Source organism: Phasianus colchicus, chromosome 4 (assembly GCF_987193195.1).
Source record: "Phasianus colchicus chromosome 4, bPhaCol1.hap1.1, whole genome shotgun sequence".
NCBI classification, from domain to species: Eukaryota; Metazoa; Chordata; class Aves; order Galliformes; family Phasianidae; genus Phasianus; species Phasianus colchicus.
In genome coordinates this window covers 19,434,620-19,452,145 of record NC_143439.1, presented here as the reverse complement: position 1 = coordinate 19,452,145, position 17,526 = coordinate 19,434,620, and the positions used below count along the sequence as shown (strand labels likewise).

At 52.0% G+C, this 17,526-nt stretch overlaps 1 protein-coding gene across 4 annotated transcripts in view; it reads right to left on the bottom strand.

Moving 5' to 3' along the window:
• The window catches only part of LEF1 (lymphoid enhancer binding factor 1), a 54,845-nt gene extending 40,878 nt beyond the window's left edge, over window positions 1–13,967 (bottom strand). For 2 of the 4 annotated variants that reach the window (XM_031607576.2, XM_031607575.2), the window contains exons 1-3: window positions 13,699–13,965; window positions 13,068–13,131; window positions 11,711–11,844 (exon numbers count right to left, since the gene is read on the bottom strand). In XM_031607576.2, the coding sequence (XP_031463436.1) occupies window positions 11,711–11,844; window positions 13,068–13,131; window positions 13,699–13,908 (408 nt within the window). In that variant the 5' untranslated portion in view covers window positions 13,909–13,965. Of the gene's footprint in view, window positions 1–11,710; window positions 11,845–13,067; window positions 13,132–13,698 lie in introns of all 4 variants that reach the window. The other 2 variants (XM_031607574.2, XM_031607573.2) reach the window with 2 other exon arrangements.
• Window positions 13,968–17,526: the final 3,559 nt, after the last annotated feature.

The following is a 17,526-nucleotide window of genomic DNA, read 5'->3' as shown; positions in this document are numbered from 1 at the left end:
TCCTGGGGAGTCCAGCTGGGGACAAGCAACCCCTGCAGCTGCCCACAGCTCCTCAGCTTCCCAATGGGAGGACTCTGGCAAGGCCGTGAGAAAACACAACCTCCACCATCCCCAAGCACTGCTGGGGCCTCCAGCTGCCGGTCCCTTCCTTGCTATCTGCAGGCACTTTCCGGCTTGCAAGCTGACACGCGAAGGGTAGCGACAACGACCCTGCCGAGTCTCAGGGCAACAGAGGGAAGTGGTTTGAGAGGGATTTGCTGGAGGCTGCGCACCCAACCAGCCCTCAACCACACGTTTAGCCTTGTCCCAATGGCTGTGTCATTGGCAGGCAGAGGACTTCAGCTAGCTACTTTCTCATGAGCTTTTAAAGAGGGGCAAAATAGAAAAGAAACTTTGAGCAGGCAGAGGAAGGAACTCTTGGTTAGCTGGGGAGGAGACAGCCATCAGCTGTCACACCGTCTGTCTGGCAGCAGCCGGCCAAGCAGCCCCACGCAAGCTTTCCGTCCCAGGCACATCCTTCCTGGCAGGGAAGGACGCAGGCCCTCAGGAAGCTGCTGCTTCTCCTGCCACGCTCAGCAGTGGAGGTCCCACAGGGCTCCCGGCGCCTAAAATGTGTGCCAGAAATAGAGCCCAGGAGGCGCTATGTTTAGTGGAGCAAATGGTGCCTCAGGAAGGGCCCCTCCAGCAGATGGGCATGGCCTCGTGGTGGGTCCTGCTTCCCAGGTGAGGATGCTGTGTTGTACCTAGGGTAACATGCAGCCATCTCCTCTCAGGAGATTGTGGGGTGGTGAGGTGGAATGGATGTCCCACCTCTGCCAGGAGGCTTGGAGAGAAGAGCATCTAATTAAGACCACAGCTCTGGTTAATTGAGTCCAATTCACCTGTGACATGAAGAGCCACAATCCCATCAGCAATAATGGGACTGCATCGGCTTACACCAGTAATTACTCCAGATCAGCAGTATAACAAAGCTAATTCAATACTTCTGCAGGTCCAGCTGCTCAGGCTGCCAGGGGAGAGCTGGAGATGGCCTTCCTCCCTTATGCCCAGCTCCAAAAAGCACTGCTGGTGATGCAGTGCACGTTGGCAGTCCCTGCTGAGTTGTACTGCTGGGTGCCAGCAGGTGACTGTGTGCTTGGGGCCACGTTGGACGTGGTGGGGTGATGCGTGAGCTGCTGGTGTAGGCAGACATGCAAATTGACAGCTGCACAACCCTGCCATCATCACTCTACCCACTGCTCCCATGGGGCTTGGGATGGGGATGGGGATAGGGAGACTGCATGGGGTGTCCTGGGCATGTCAAGGGCTGGGAATGGCAGGGCAGGCCCTGGTTGTCCCATTCAGGCTGCAATCCAGAGCACAGCAGTTCTTTCCTACCTTTGGCCAAAGAAAACTTAGCTGCCACTGTTGTGAGGAGAGGAGCATTACTGTAGGCCAGTCAAGTTTTGACTGGTCTGATTTCCATAACACACTCTGCAAACATCTGCCTCCTACTGCAGGCTGCGCTGCACTGGCACAGGTCTCTGAGCCAACACGTCCCCCAGAGCTCTGTCTGCTCTGGTGAAGCCAAGTCACAGATGTGCCCACCAGCAGCCAGCACCTGTCCAGGTGCCCTCCCCAGGGGTCCCAGCCTAGCTGACTTCTCCAGAGAGGAAGACATACTATGGGGCATCCACAGTGTCCTTTGGCACATCAGAGTTGCCTCTGTGCTGTTGAAATGCAAGTGCTTCAGTGAGGTGCTGCCCTAAATGAGGAGCGTTATTGCTCTGCTGTTGCTGGGACACTTGGCATGGCCAGGCTGAGAAAGAAAAAGGGAGAAAAGCCTCATGCTGAGAAGCACAAGGCCAGTTAGCATGTTCCTCTGCGACGCTACATCTCCAGGTTTGAAACACAGAAGGCAGGGCAGCTGGTGCTCGCCACAGTGGCCAGGTAGGGCCTTGCTCCCTGAGCAGGAGAGGTCCACAGCTCCGTTCGCTCCTTTGTGTCCACACAGTGCAGGCATCAAACAAAAACAAGCAAAGCACTCTGCAGGGTTGGCTACAGCACCTTCCGCTTCAGGTTTGGCTGATTGAGCCCCGTGCTTGGCTGAAAGCCTCCTGGTTCATCCTGCTTCAAACCAGCACGTTTCGAAACTTGTGCTTTGCATCCTTCAGGAAGGAAACAAGATCAGAAGGCACCACATGTCTTTTCTGTACAGGATTTCTCATTTTGTCATGACCTCCTGCTCCCTGCCTAGGCATCAGCTGTCCCTACCACAGCTTCTCCCTCGGTCAGCAAGCAGAATGTCCCACAGCTCGCATTTCCATTGCCAAGCCGCAGACCTGCTTGCACTTTTGCAGCACACATGATGTTCTGCCCAGACAACATCACCAACAGGTGGGACTAGAAGAAACAGGTTGGCATTGGTAGGACAGCTCCAGCCCCAGCTCAACCCCTGCTGCTGGCAACCTGGGGGACAGCTACTAAAAAAACCAAAGCAATTCTCTTTATTTGACCTCTTCAGTCGACCCAGGATGAATGGGATTAGGTATCAAGCTGCAGATCTTTACATGTTGTTGTTTCTCTTTTTTGAACTGGGTGAGCATTTCTGCCGTGTGGAGCAACTTCCAACTTATGGAAATCAGATGGAAGGTGTTGGTTTTTCACATTGCGGGCCTCGTCTCTCACATCATATCTCACAGTAACATCTATGCTCATTAATTAACTCTCCTCCTTCCAGTTTGCAATCCCATAAACATCTCCATAGCAGCTGATGTCATTGTTTACACAGAAAAGTGTGACATACATTTCTCTCAGAGCAGCCCAAAGTGAGAAAAGCCAGCAGCAGGTTAGCAAGCAGCTCTCTGAAATCCCCTCAAACCCACAGCAACAGCAGCACCAAGCATCAGTGCCTCCAGCCCAGCACATCTGCTGGTCCCCTGCACTTCGTATGGGGCCACGACATGTCCCTGTCCGATCTGCCGTCCCATGACTGACATCAGTCAGACTTCCCACCTCTACCAATCAGCGTTCCCAGCTAGTTCTGTACTCTTGGAGCTATCCAGACACATACCAGGGCCATGGGGTGTGACGCTCTCCTACTTGTAGGCAAAGGCTTGAGCAATATGCTCGATTCAGTCAAGACAGCTGGCATCAAAAATATAATGAATCAGCCAACGATCAACAAAGATAAATAAGACTGCTCTTTTTTTTTTTTTTCTATGTTAAAAACATCCCTATACCATTTAAATGCACAGCAGAGGGAGGTGGGAACATATCTCCATAAGAAAATGCCTTCATTGTTTTCGTTTGAGATTCCGCATTTTTCACCAAACATTTCATCAGAAATCACAGTTCATCTTTGAAGGGATTTTCAGAGCCCTCAGTTCGCTGCTGCAGTCTGCAGCAGTTTTGCAGGGAGGGAGAGGCACAGCCTAGCCCCCTGCCTCGGTATTTAGGGGCATGCAGGAGGTGTGTGAGGGTGGGGAGAGCAGTTTGTGCTGAAGGCAAGGCTCCAGGCAACCCTGGAGCAGAGTGATCCAGTCTGAAATGAACTGGCAACCCTAAAACTTTTTGATAAGATAAAAATTCATTGATGTTGGCTCACACTGGGCCCACTTCAGCTCTGCACTTGTCCTCTGTGTTTCCTTGGCATATCTGTTCCTTTCCTCTATCTGCTTTAGCATAACTTTATTTTTCTCTTTTATCTTTAGCTAACTGCACCCAGGGACTGGAGGGATTGATTTTTTGTTTTGACTTATTGTTTGAAGATCTGTAACTCAAAGCAGCTTCTTGTGCCTCTGATGTCTAGGCATGAGCAGTATAAAAGGTGAAGCGTGTCCCATGTACTGAGCTGAGCAGGGATACCATTCTATAATCAGTCATCTGTGTTTTATTTTGCCTTTTTGGGAGGAAAACTATTTTAAGACTTTATAGGCAGTAACACTTGCCTATATTCCCGTGGCTGATACTATGCACGCCGGCTCTTTCCCTTTTTAAAGACCGTGTGCCATTGCTCACTTGGTGCAAAAAAAGCACAAAAAAGCACCAAGTTCCTAATTAAAGGAGGCCATTATAAATCAGAAGATATTTTGACCATCATGTCACACCCCTGGCAGCCTACTACTGCCAAAATGTTGCCATGCAAATCCAAGAATGCTGTGCTTGGGGATGCGCTGCCGCGAGGCGAAACAAATCCCCTCTGACGAGGGAAGGCAGAGGGAGGGGACGGTGCACTAACCCGCTCCCATGTGCTCCCTTTGCCCTCGGGGCTGGAGCTGGCTTCTTTTAGAAAATTCTCGCCCTCAGGCTGCGTCCAGCAGGCAGCTCATTAGGACGTGGTGCCCGGGTTTCTCACGCCGAGGTCGCAGAAAGCTCGCCGAGCGCAGCGGTGCTGTTTACGATAGCCCATCTCCTCCGCTCCCTGAAGTTGCCCAGCTTGCTGAAATATGGTTACATATGCAAACATTATCTCCCAATTGTAACCTCATTTTCTGCTCTGCTGGACGGCGTGACCAGCATTTGTCATCCCGCCGCCCCCGCCCGCTGCACCGCTCGCACGTCCCTAATTGTCACTGAGATGCAGCGTGCCAGCGGGACGCCGGTGTCCGCTGCTCCCCATCTCCACGCAGTCACTCAGGTAACAAACCCATAATCTCGTCCTGTTTTCATGATGGTTGAATTACACATAATTGTTCCTGCACAGTGATTGATTTCTGCCTGAATAGAGACCTCTGCCTTTTTTCAATGCGAGCGAGTGGCAGCCAAGTCTCTCCATCGAGGAGGAGGCAGCAGCCTTTGAAGAGATCAAAGCCAAGGCCGCGAGCAGTTGTGCGCCCTGGGAATATGGAAAGCCTTTATGCTCTCAACCCCATTTCCAACATCATGTTGGATTGCAGCTGCATTACATTCTGCCAGCATTCTTAATGCTTTTAGTATTGACTCTGACATCACCGATAGCTGTTTTAAAGTAACAAAAGCTGAGGGATGACTTATTTTCACAACTCCGTAATTGGAACATGCAAAGTTAGGGGAAGGCAGCATTTGTTTTCAATCTGAAATACAAAAGAAAGCACAGAAAATTATATAAGTTCCCCAAAATTAAAAACACGTTTTTCATATGGAAAGAACAGAGGGGGCATTTTTATAGCCTAGACCACACAAAATGAACTGATTATGCACATGTTTTTTCAAGCCTAAAGGCTGAAGTAAAAATATGATTGGGTAAGCGAGTCAAATCGGGAAAAAATATTGTGACTCACGGTGCATTTAGTGACTTCTAGCACCTGATGCAAGGCAAAATGCTACAGATGCCCTGGGTGCTGCTTTCCTCTGCAGCTCCTTGTAGTAAACTGACAGCAGTTCACTTAGCCTAAACCAGGCACAACACGTGGCGAACGAGCATTAAATCCTCATCAGTTATCTGGGAAGATAACCAGCGATCTGGAAGCATAAAGCACTGCAGAGCTCCTTCTGAGATTTCCTCTGCTCCAGCCACACATCAGCCGTAATCGCCACAGAGCTATTTTCGGGGGTGTCGGATGCTCCTGCCCTCCATCCCCTCCTCCCCTGCCCTCACGGGGGAACACAAAGGCAAAAATTTCCAGCTAGAAAGGCGGCCCCGAGCTTTGATTAAACACACGCCCACACTGTCCAGGGAACACATTTCCAGGGAAGACTTAAAATGAACCGGTGGGAAGGAGAGGGGACAGGGAGGATGGGAGGCAGAGCCAGGGATGCCGCACAGCTGAGCCGCTCCTGTCCGGAGCACCGCTGCCGCTTCAACAAACACTTCTATTCATTCTGAAGCCACTGAATTGAGTCTTTTGAGAACAGTAGTTTTGAAATACGCTCACTGCCACTACGGCGTGCGGAGCAGTGAGAAGCAACGAATGTGTAAATAAAGCATAAGCTGTAAAGAATTAAGCATTATAAGCTGTAAAGAATTAGACGTTATGAGCACTAGTGTATTAGCAATAAAAATAATTTTCTTTTAGCTGCATCATTTGCCTTCTGCCGTTCCAGAGCTCCTTTTTTCCCTCCCAGTCATTACAGCCCCGTTTCAGAGACAGCAGCACGGGACCTGCCCTCCTTCCTTGCGGACATCATGCCAATGTCCTTGTCACTACCTGGATCATTGGTACTGTCTCGGTGATATTTTGGCCATTCCTCAGCACACACACAGCCACACTGAGGCTGAAAGTGGTGGCAAACATAGTAAGCCATCTCTTTACTACATCACAAAAGCTCAATTTTGAATAGCATTAAGAAAGAAGCCTTTCCTATGTTAATCCAATGTGCGTTTGTTGTTTTTTTTTTTCTGCCCCTCTACTCTTCCTCCATCCCCAGAAAATTTACTCCTCCCTTGCACACCCTGAGAGATCGCTCTTCTATGGCTCCAGTGCCTGCTCTGAGGACAGGAAAATGCTCACAAAGCAGTGCTGAGGAGGAGCACGAGGTGCCAGAGCTGCCAGCTGCCAGGCTGCTAGGACATCCCGCTCCTCTGTCTCTCTGTCCATCCATCTCATCAGGAGCCCCAAACACGGGCACACAAACACCAGTCCCCAGAAGCCAGCAGGCAATCCATATAGTATCGCAGAGATTCCTGAAACAGCATCAGAAGTCAGGTCCGTGTGATGCTGCAACCCTGCCTCTCAGTATCAAGCCATTACTGGGATGAAAAAGTACTTTTCACTATAATTGCTGCTTATTTTCCTGGATGCTGAAGGAGCTCAGAAGCTGGAGGAGCACAGGATGGACAGCAGCTTCCCAGGGGAGGGAGTGCGCCGTGCTCATTATCTGGTCCCATTTGTGCTGGATTTCTAATAGAGGGACTGAGAAAGAAGTAAGAGTGCACATCACGATGCTGGAAGCAAGCAGCCTGCATCCCTCTGTGGCAATAAAGATGAGACACAGAAGAGGGGGGAAGATGCTGGTGCTGCTGGAGTGGCAGGGAAGAAGAAAGGGAAAAGACCAAAACGTGCTTTTTGACAAAAAGTTTTTACACACTTTTCTTTACAGTTCCTCCCTGCTTTTTCTTAAAAACTTCATCAGAATTCTCTGGTCCTTCATGGAAAGGCAGTGTACAAAACAGCCAAGCCAGCACTGCCAGGAACTTTCTTCTTATCAGCATTGCTTTTAATCAGATAGAGGTGTTGAGAACTTCTCTTAGTTCCTACTCTGCATACATTCCAGTTTCTACTTTCTCAGACTTCTGGTTTGTTTTCATGAAAGCAAAACAAGACAAAGAAGCACCACCACAAAAACATATCTTTAGAGAAGAGCTGTCATCCAGATGGGTTCCTGAAGGATGCTCAGGAGCTGCGGATTTTGCTCTGCTATCACCTCCTGAACATCTCTCATCAGGCTCCCTGTTTCTAGACAAGTCCTCTCAGCCTGTGGCCCTATTTCATGCTGGGGCACCAGGAGGACATCTCCCCTGCATCTGCCCACAGCTACCAGCCCTCAGCCATTCCCACGGGTCATGTCCTCAAGCTCAACTCAGCGCCGAGTAATTATCCACAGAACTTACCTATTTCATGCTTAATTGCACAGGCACATACTTTTGCTCCACCCTCAGCCCAGCCACAGCCTAGCAACTTGCACTGCCCCCCAGGCTCACATCCCAGATTCAAGCAACCCAGCCCAGTAGTGTGAAGTCACCCAGCAGTGACACAGAGGCAAGACACAGGTGACATGGGACAGCTCAAAGCCAGCCCACAGAACCTGTGTGTTAAGGGCTTCATGGCTAGAAATCGTTGCCTCCAGAGCAAGAATGTAAGTCTGGAAAACACTTTGTCCGGAAGACATCAGGATGAAAAGTTCTTTAAGCAAAATGGGGCATTTTGGACATTGAACACAACTATTTGCCAAACAACACGTATTTACTCACAGCCATGCAGCTGGACCTGGAGGAGAAGCTCCACAAAACCCCTGTGTAACCCCACTCCCCTCAAAAACCCAAACACAAGAGTCATCGAACCAGCTTTGTCTAAGCCAGATTTCCTGATGCAACTTCTCAATCTGCCCAATTAGTCTGTAAAATTCTCACTTACACACATCCCTAGAAATAAAACAAAACAAAGAAAAAATTACAGGCTTCGGAGTAAGAGGAAACGCTTTTCGTACAGGATGTTTTGGGAGATCCTTTCATTAACAAGGTTCTGATTCAGACAGCATTTCATAGAATCATAGAATTGTTTAAGTTGGAAAGGACCCTTAAATGTCATCTATGCCAACTCCCCTGCAACGAACAGGGGCACCAACTGCCAGATCAGGCTAACCAGCTCTCCCAGAGTGCCTTCATATTCCTTACTCCAACATATGACGCCATCTGCCACAGGTCACTCTGATAAGGAGCGTAGTTTGCTGCCAGCCTAAGAACGCTGTCAGACTGGCGGAGGAGCTGCCTAACAAATTGGCATTTTTTTGCAGCTCTCCTATTATGAGTTTTCCTCATGAAGATTTACATCTGAAGCAGGATCTCGATGCCTTTAGCTTAGAAATACTCTCAAAATAACAGAAAGGGGAAAAGAAATCACAACAAAACCACAAACTTAAGAGCTAAGCTTTTTTTGTGTTTCTTTCATTTTTTCTCGTTAAATCCATTACAGCCTCCTCTTCTCCCTGTTCCATGGGTATTGAAGATATTGAATAATGTGTGTGGGAGAGAGAGGGATTGGGGTAACAATTTTTCCAAACCCAACTTGATCCATTCCAACTCACTTGTCAGGTTAAATGCCAGCGGCACGCAGCAGAGAGCCAGGCAGATGGAACAGCACTGATGTAACTCAGTGTTACAGTGTCACAGGGCAGCAAAACCAAAAGCTTTCCTTCCCTGGGCAGGGAAGCTGCTCTTCCCATCTACGCTGAGCCCGAGCATCGCCTGACCTGATGTGCTGTTGGACAGGGCATCCCACAGCCAGACTTTGCAGGCATGTAGTACCTGGCAAGAGGATAGCAGTGCACCACCTGAACACACCTCCACCATTGGATGCAGTTTATCTGCATTTTAGCACAACTCCAGGGGAAAGAAATTCTCTCCAAGCATGGCATTCATTTGAAAAATACTGATGCCTCTAATTTTGTGCTCCAAATTACAATTTTTTTTATGGTGGATTTATGCAAGATTTGGACACTGTCCTTCACAGTGGCTGGTATGATGATCTATTTCGGCTTTGAAAGGAAAAGAATGTTGAAATAAAAATTTTCCACACTGACTGACATGTTCAGTGAGAATGGTGGGGACAGGTTGATGGTTGAAGTGGATTATCTTAGTGGTATGTTCCAACTTCAATGATCCTATGATTCAAAGAAAGATCAAAACACGAAGATAAGCTAAAACTGTGGAGAGATACGGTCACAAAAATCTCTGAGGCAGTTTTGAAACACAGAGAGAAGCAGAAAATAGTAGAAATAGAGTCTCAAGGCTGCTCCCAAGCAGGTGGTGCCACAGGGAGCATGAACCAGAAGCACATTCCACAGGATACCTTGCTGAAGTGCGTTGCTCTCCATCCCAGAGGCACCAAAATCAGCTGCTGGTGATCACTGTGTGCCCACTGCTCCAGTCCCAATGCCCATCTGACAAAGATCCCATTACAGCCTTGTCACTTCACACCTGCAGCGCATGCTGACCCTCCTCCTCCAACCTCACCTACACTCACAGCCACACAGAGAGAACAGATGAACTATAAGGACACCCTCCAGCTCCATCATCGTGCACTTCTGCATGAGTGGTTGAGTACCTTTGAAGATGACAGACCAAGATACCCAGGACCCAACTCCCTATAGCAGACAGCAGGGACGGACTCCTCTGGAGCAGCTCTGATCACGTTTCTTCCCCTTTGTTGGGACGATCCCTGGCCGATCAGCAAAGCTGGCACGCGCATTAGCTCCCTACTGTACTTTTCGTTCAGCCCCAAAGATTGAATGAATACGTTTTTATTTAAGTGCTCAATCACTTTCTTGCTGAGAGGACAGATTCCTTTGAAGTGGGAAACCCAAGCTAAATAAACACATCCACAAGATCCAAGTCTCAAAATAGAAGCCGTTGGCTTGCTAGATTAAGTTATTCTGAATGCAATTTTCTTAAGTGAATCCAATGCCTCGGAAGGGCCAGAGTGACAGGGATGCTAATCCCCGGCTGTGGGATGGGGACAGCATGCAAAGCAGCTGTGCCAAGGCCAGCGAGATGGGACCCAGACTGACAGTGGGGTAGGAACAGCAATTCGATGCACTTGAGATGCAAAATCTTCATATCCCCAGAGGAGCATGCTCCTGCACATGTCTGAGAGACACGGACTGTTTTATGGTTTAAAAAACAAAAAGAAGGTGCATCCCTCTAACAGGACTTCAGAAATATTACAGCAGCAGTAAAATGCTCTGTGTGGGTTATTTCTCCTCAAAGAGCTCTCCCTACTTATCAGCAGAAGTAAAGCACGCAGAGAAGTGGGGCTTCACTGCCTGCAGCCACACAGCACCATGAGGATCTGGAAAAACTTTTGGTGCCTGAAGCTGCAAAGATCCGGGCTGCCTTCTCTAGCACTGTTCTCCCTGATACCTGAGGCCCACAGTGAGCTGTTCATCTTAACGCTTTTTTCTGGACCAGAATTAAGTTGGAGAAGAGGAGGTACAGCACCACAAGAATAATGACATTTCAGTTCTAAACCACACGAAAATGAAAGTGGCAGCCTCTTCTCTGACAGGTTGCCTCAAACTAGCTCCTAGGTGTACAGAAGATGGAGACTGAAGACACATCCATGACACTACAACTCCAGCTCTGGGTACGTGCAATGGGTGGGGTCTGTGATCACGCCTTGGCTGAAGTCACATGCATGCAGCGCCCGCCTCTGGAGTGAGCCATGGGGGAATACTGCCCTTCCCCATTGCCCACTCAACATTAGTTAGGTTGACTAATTGCACCAGCCCGGCAAGGATAAGGCACACTCCCTGCCCTTCCAAGGGCTGGGGAAGGGATGGGAAAAAAATGTAATTTTTTGTTTCCTGCTCCACTCTAATGTAACTTCCACAATAGATAGGTAAACAATATAACCATCATCATTACAATATTGTCTTCGCATCACCCTCTACACATTCTCAGTGGAATTTACTACCCAAAACTAAAAAGACACTAAGATCCATTCGAAAAAGTATTTCCTATCCAAAAATGAAAGTGTGTTAAGATCCATCCGCACAGGCACCTACAGCACCGTAAGCACAGGGACCATCCTGGAGCTAGCAGCGGCTGCCCCGACCCCGACCCCCAGTGTGATGCTGCGTGCCGTGGGGAGGGAGCCGACACCGAGCGCTGCTCCCCGATGCACAAAGCCTTTTTGCATGGAGCAACCGACGGCGGGCATCAGTGTCAATCAGCAGCCGGCGATACCGTATCTGGCAGCAAAAAGCGGAGCGAGCCTTTTCATCTCGCTGACAGGCAGCTTGAGCAGCCCTGCTGCAGCCCTCGAGACCCCTCAACAAACAAAGAGTTAACGCCAGAAAATTCACATCTGTCCTCGCGACTACAAAGACGGCATTTACATCGCCCCACCGCACATTATCCCACAGTGTAAAGCAGGGCTCTCCTGGCCCCACTACGGGCGCTGCGGTTCGTCACAGGGTTCGGCTCTTCCACCCGGACCGCGACCGACGCTGCCACAGCCCTAATGCACGGCATGGCCACACGGCTGTGGGACCGACGGAGGAACCCCGAAAAGTCTTTGGGGAGAGAACTCACTGTTCTGGGGATGGGTGGCGACAGAGATCCGTTAGGCATGTACGGGTCGTTGTTCATATTTGGCATCATGATATACCCCGAGTAACCAGAGTACGATGGTCCCTTGCTGTACAAGCCGCCGTCAGGATGCTTTCCTACGGAAGAGGAGACAATGACGGTGTTATTCCCCACGCGTGCAGCTCAGAGCACTTAAACAGGTACTGTGCGTTCACGGAAACGTTCTGCCTGAGAACATTCCCTTGCTTATGGCAATTATTTCTGGCAGAAAGCAGTCCCAGCAATTTGTAACCACATTTTTTTTGAAGAAGAGTTAATTCTTAAAGCAGTCGCTGCACTTTGTGAGGGGCCAATGCAACATAACCTCAGAGCAACTCATTTATTTTGCCAGTCCCCTCCAGCATAGGTAGAAACACCAGCCCTGACATCGTGTTTCCCCACGTCGCATGTCCCTCCAGGATGTCAGGCTGAGAAGCATTGCCAGCACGGCTTCCCCGCATCACTGCTAGGAGGGGAGGGAGAAGATGGCGAGAACAAGGGGCAATCACCCCCTCCTCTCCTAACCGTGAGCAGAGGGCAGGGTTGGCACCGGGCAAACCCAGGGCCAAGGCTGCTGAACAGCCTCAGGGAGGGAGAGCCCAGGGGGGGAGGTGATTTTGTGGGGAAATTGCTTGGCTCCGGGTCCTGCAAAGGGACAGGTTTGGGCAGCAAGACCGCCTGCAGGTGAGTTTTTCAGAGGATGCAAGGGGAAAAAGAGCTGCACAGAGCTGATCTTCCCTCACGGCCATAAGCACAGACATTGCAGCTGTTAGGCTGTGCAGCTCCCAGTTCTGCAAGGAACCACAGGGTCCCAGCAGGCACTGGGGCTGAGCTGCGTCCCACTCTTGTGGAGGTGATGACCTCCTTCAGCCCGTGATCATAACCACTGCACATTAAGAACAGCCTTTGTCCTTCGCAGCACTCGTTCTTTGTACACATGCCCGGCTCTCTAAGCAATATTCCACAAACTTTGTTATTTCTTCAGCCAGAACAAACCACTGGTGTTACAGAGAGCAGAAGGGCTGCTCGGATGGAGGCTTAGGGGCTGAATGGGCACCATGCGCAAGGGGGAAATCACTGCTCCCTAACACAGCTTGCTGCGCTGTGTCAAAGCCAACATCCTAAAAACAGTGATTTCTTCAGCGAGGATCGATGTGGCCTCCTTATCAGTCTTTCTTTCGACAACCATTCGGTCACTGGAGATAATCGCGCAACGCATCCACCTCCTCCCCCAGCGCTCCCCCATCCCCAGCAGACACTGAATTCAGACACGGACTGCAGCCCGAAGGTGGGAGCAGCACACGGGACACGCGGTTCTCACCTTCCTCGGGATGCTCCCTGCCCTTGTCATGATAGGAATCCTGCGCTGGAGTCTGCCTGGAAACCTGGACGCGGGGAATCCGGCACCGGAGAGGAGGAAGGAAAAGAGGAGAAGTCACTGTGCGGGTGTTCGCTGCGCCCGTTCGCCTCAAAAGACGGGACAGTGACGGCGCGGGGCAGCACCGCTGGTTCCTCCGGGCAGAGCGCAGCCCGAGGGGCGGCGTGCGGGAACGCGCCGAATTCCGGCGGCCGAAACGCCCAATGGGTACCAAAATGCAAAAGGAAAATAAGGTTGCCCTCGTTACTGCATATCTGCGGGAGTGGAGGGGGGAGAGAGAAAAAAATATATTAAAAAAAAAAAAAAAAAAAAAGGAAAACAGGCAGGAACGCCGACAAGCGGCTCGCTCCGAAGTTGTTTTAGCGTCGGGCATTTCTTCCCTACAGTTGAATGTGACCCCCTCCAAGAGCCCACGGCCCGTGGGGGTGCGGGGCAGCGCTGGGGCCGCCGCCCGCCCCACGGGACCCGCGCCGCGCCGAGCCCGGCCGGGCCGAGGGGGCCTTTGCCGGGGCCCGGCCACCACCGCGGGGCCCGGCCCCCCCTCCCCGCTCCTCGCTGCCCCCCGGCCCCTCACCTCGTGCCCGCCGGCGCCGGGCGCGATCTCGGACTCGTTGACCAGCGAAGACTTGATGTCGGCTAGGTCGCCCTCCTCCTCGGGGTGGCTGATCTCGGCGAAGATCTTCTCCTTCTGGGGGTCCCCTTCGTCCTTGAAGGGGATCATCTCGTCGGTGGCGCAGAGCTCCGGGTCCCCCCCGCCGCCCCCGGCCCCCGGCAGCTGCGGCATCCTCGCGGCAGCGCGGCGTCTGCTGCGGCCGCCGGCCCGCCGCGGGAAGGGAGCGGGAGGAGCGGCGGGGGAGGAGGCGAGGGAGGAGGCGAGAGAGGAGGAGGAGGAGAGAAGAAGGGGAAAAAAAATAAATAAATAAATTAAAAAAACCCCGCGAAGTCCTCGCCAAGTTGCTGCCTCCGCGCTCGGCGCCCGCCGCGGGGGGAACGGCGTAGGGAGGCCGCGGGGCTGCGCGGGGCGAACCGAACCCCCGCCCGCCCCAGCCGTCGGGGAGGGGCGGGGGCGGCGGAGATGAAAGGCGCCGCCGCCGTGAGTGACACCGGGGGGCGGCGGGATGGGGGCAGCGGGGGGGCGGTAGGGAAGGGGCCGGGCCGGGCCGGGTCCCGGGAAAGTTTGCCGATACGGTCGCCGTGCGGATACGCTCGTGCGGGGCTGGGAGCGCTGCGGGAGCGGTGCCCCTCTCCGCCCCGTTGGGAGCGAACACGCGTTGGAAAGATTTTGTCGATAACCAAAAAATTAAAGAAAAAATCCAAACAAAAGCATCCAACGCGCTCACTCGGGAAGCATCGGAGCGACGCCACTCGTTGTGTTCGGTGCGGGTCATCCTGCGGACCACCGCTCCCCGCCATCCCGGCCCCGTCGCCGGGGCGCACCGTGCCCTGCCCGTGCCTCGTCCGTGCGCTCCGTTGACCGCGGGGCCTCCGCACCACTTCCCCCCGACGGCTCCGTAAGGAATGGGGCCGAGGACGGGAGCAGGTAGCGGGGCACGGCGGGAGGTACGAGCGAGGATAGAATGAAACGGACAAGGAAAGCGGGAACAGAAAGACGGGGACGGAGGGGCACCGCACGGCGCTCCGCGGGCGCTGCGCCGGGACAGCACTGCGAGACCTGCCCGGTCCTTCTGCACATCAGCGGGCTTTGGGCATCCTGTTTTTTATACGCACACAGAATTGCGTTATAGAAGGATGTCGTGGGGTTTTGGTTGTTTTTTTTTTTCTCCTTTTCTTTTCCATTTTTGCACGCTTTTTAGCTTCGTTTGGCCGTTTCAGTAATTGGGATGTATAATAATAATTATTTTTTTAACGATTATTTAACGATTATTTTATTTTGCAGCCCCGACGGCCGGCCCTGCTCCCACTGCCAGGGAAGGAAGAGAGACATGAGTACACAACCCACGATCCCCACTCGGAGCCCCCCCGGTTGCGTGCGGAGCGGCGCCCCCTATATAGGAGAGGGCGGGAGCGGGGCGGGGCGGCGGTGCTTTGATGTCCCGCCGGCGGCCCCTTTCATCCCCCCCCCGCCGGTCCCCCCGGGCCCTTTGTGCGCCTAAATTTGGCAGGAGCATGGAGGCGCGCCAGGGCGCCCACGTGTGCGCCGAGCTCCCAGCTGAGCCGGCCCCGGGTTTTCTTCCGGGTAAGGAGACAGCGGGGGAGATCAAAGAGTTTGGGGAGCCGAAGCCGAAATGTGCATGGAAATAGAGGGAAATCATCGCCGTCGTCGTAATAAAAATAATACCCAAAAAATCCTGCCGCCTGGACGCGTGCCAGCCCGGAGCTACGGGGGAGAGCAGCGCGCGTGGTGGGGAGGGAGAGGAGGGATGGAGCAGGTTTTCTCCGAGAGGAAAAAAAATAAAAGAAAATCTCTCATTTTATAAAGGCAGTCGGAGTTCTTCTCCAGAGGAAATTTAAAATAAATAAATAAATAAATAAATTTAAAAAAAAAAAAAAAGAAAGAAAAAGAAAAAGAAAAAGCCCACCCTTTTGTTTCAAAGCGCCGCGCAGCCGAGCGGCTCCGCCCGACGGCGCGTCCCAGCGCTGCCGCCCTCGGCCCGGCCCCAGTGGAGCGCTGCCCCCGCGGCCTCGGGGCGTTGAGAGGCGGGGGTGTCTAGGCCCTCCTCCCCCCGTTCTGTTTCTCCCGTAGCCCCTTTGCAAGGTGATGCCACTGAGCAACCTGGAATGGAAATCGAAATCCATGGGCTGACCTCCCAAACGCCTCCTGCCGGGAATAAAGGAGGAGCGTGGGTGGTTGGGGGGCTGAGCAAAGCACCCTTGCTCCTGTGCCAGTCAGGTGGTCCCAAACCGGGATTGGAAAGGCGAAGCTCTGGGATGCTGTTCTCTCTGTTCCACAGCATTATTTGTGCCACAGATAGGTGCTTTGAACGGAGTAGAAGACAAATAGGGAGCAACCTCTGCTGGACTGGGAAGCTCGGTGATGCTGTTTTTTTCTGAAAGGTGGGCTGGTTTGTAATGCTAACAGAAAGCATCCTGGTGGGGTTTCTTGCAGCTCTATCAGGGAGCAACCTGTGTTCCTCGTTTAGAGCTACTTGGATAGAGATCGCATGTAATAGGTATTAGGATATTAGGATTTTTGCTTTTTAATTTACACATCCAGCTTTCCAGTTCTGGGATGCCATTAATGTTCTTACCCAGAATTACCATGTTTAAAGAGTGAGGTTTTCTTTCCTGTGCTACAACAGGGGCTTTGTGAGATTTGAGCGGGCAAATCCCACCAGCGTGTTTTTGCTGTAAGAACTTATGTTTAGATGAAGACATCGCTAGAGCAGCTCTCGTAAACATGTTCGATTATCTTATTTTGAGATTAAAGGGTTAGCAGTTTAGGAGCTGCTTTCCTAAAGCATCCTAAAATGCAGGGGAAACACACGGTGTATGGGAAGAAGTGGTGACACAAAGTAGCTTGCTAACGAGCCCTCGCCTCGTTGAGCGTGCGGCGACGGGATGATTTCCGATGACTCATCAGATCAGATAATGCGCCGTGTGCGGATGGATGAAAGGGGTGGCGGGGCTGAGAGCGGAGCCTGTGCCTCGTGCTGCAGGGACAGGCAGACGGGGGCATGGCTGCTCGCTGCCCCCAGCAGGGATTTCTGCTCTGGGATGTTCAAAGGGAGCACCGCATCCCTGAGGGCCTTCAGTAGTTCTGTTGGATACTGCGCTTAGGAGAGATGCTGGCCAAAGGAAAGCCTTTTAATTGCAGAGTAGCAGTTTTGCGCATTTACATCAACGCTTCCTGCTTTCTTAGGGGCAGAAATTCCTCTCCTGAACAACTAACTGTTACACCTACCCACGACTGATGATATTTTCCCCATTGCAGAGAGCCAGGATGCACAGCGTTGGTGGGCGTCCTGCTGGTGCCCCCAGAACCCCATGGCATGAGCTGACCCTACAAAAGGGCTCCTGCAGGTGGTTTTATGCACACATCGTTGGAAGCCTCAGGCTGAAAATGTTGATTTCTATTGGTGCTTGCTGGAACAGAGCGTAATTAGTAGTCACAGCCCTGCGAGGTGATTTGTGGAGGAGTCGTCCTTACACAAAAACCCTTGGCCTGACTGTAGCAAGGCCTACTTTGGAATTTATCCTCACCCAATTAACATATTCTGCCAAATATATCATTAATGAGCAGAGCAGACCGCACTGGTGCTTTCTTTTAGATGAACTGACTGTTCCTTTCCTGCATACCCGCTGCACCTGGTGGCCTCTGCCTTGTACTTAATGACTGGATCTCCTTGTGCCCATCCCACACTGCCAGCAGGGCGTGGGAGCTGCAGAGAAGGCCCCTTGAAGGAGGTGGGAGGGCAGGAGAATCGGCAGCAGCTCCCCAGCA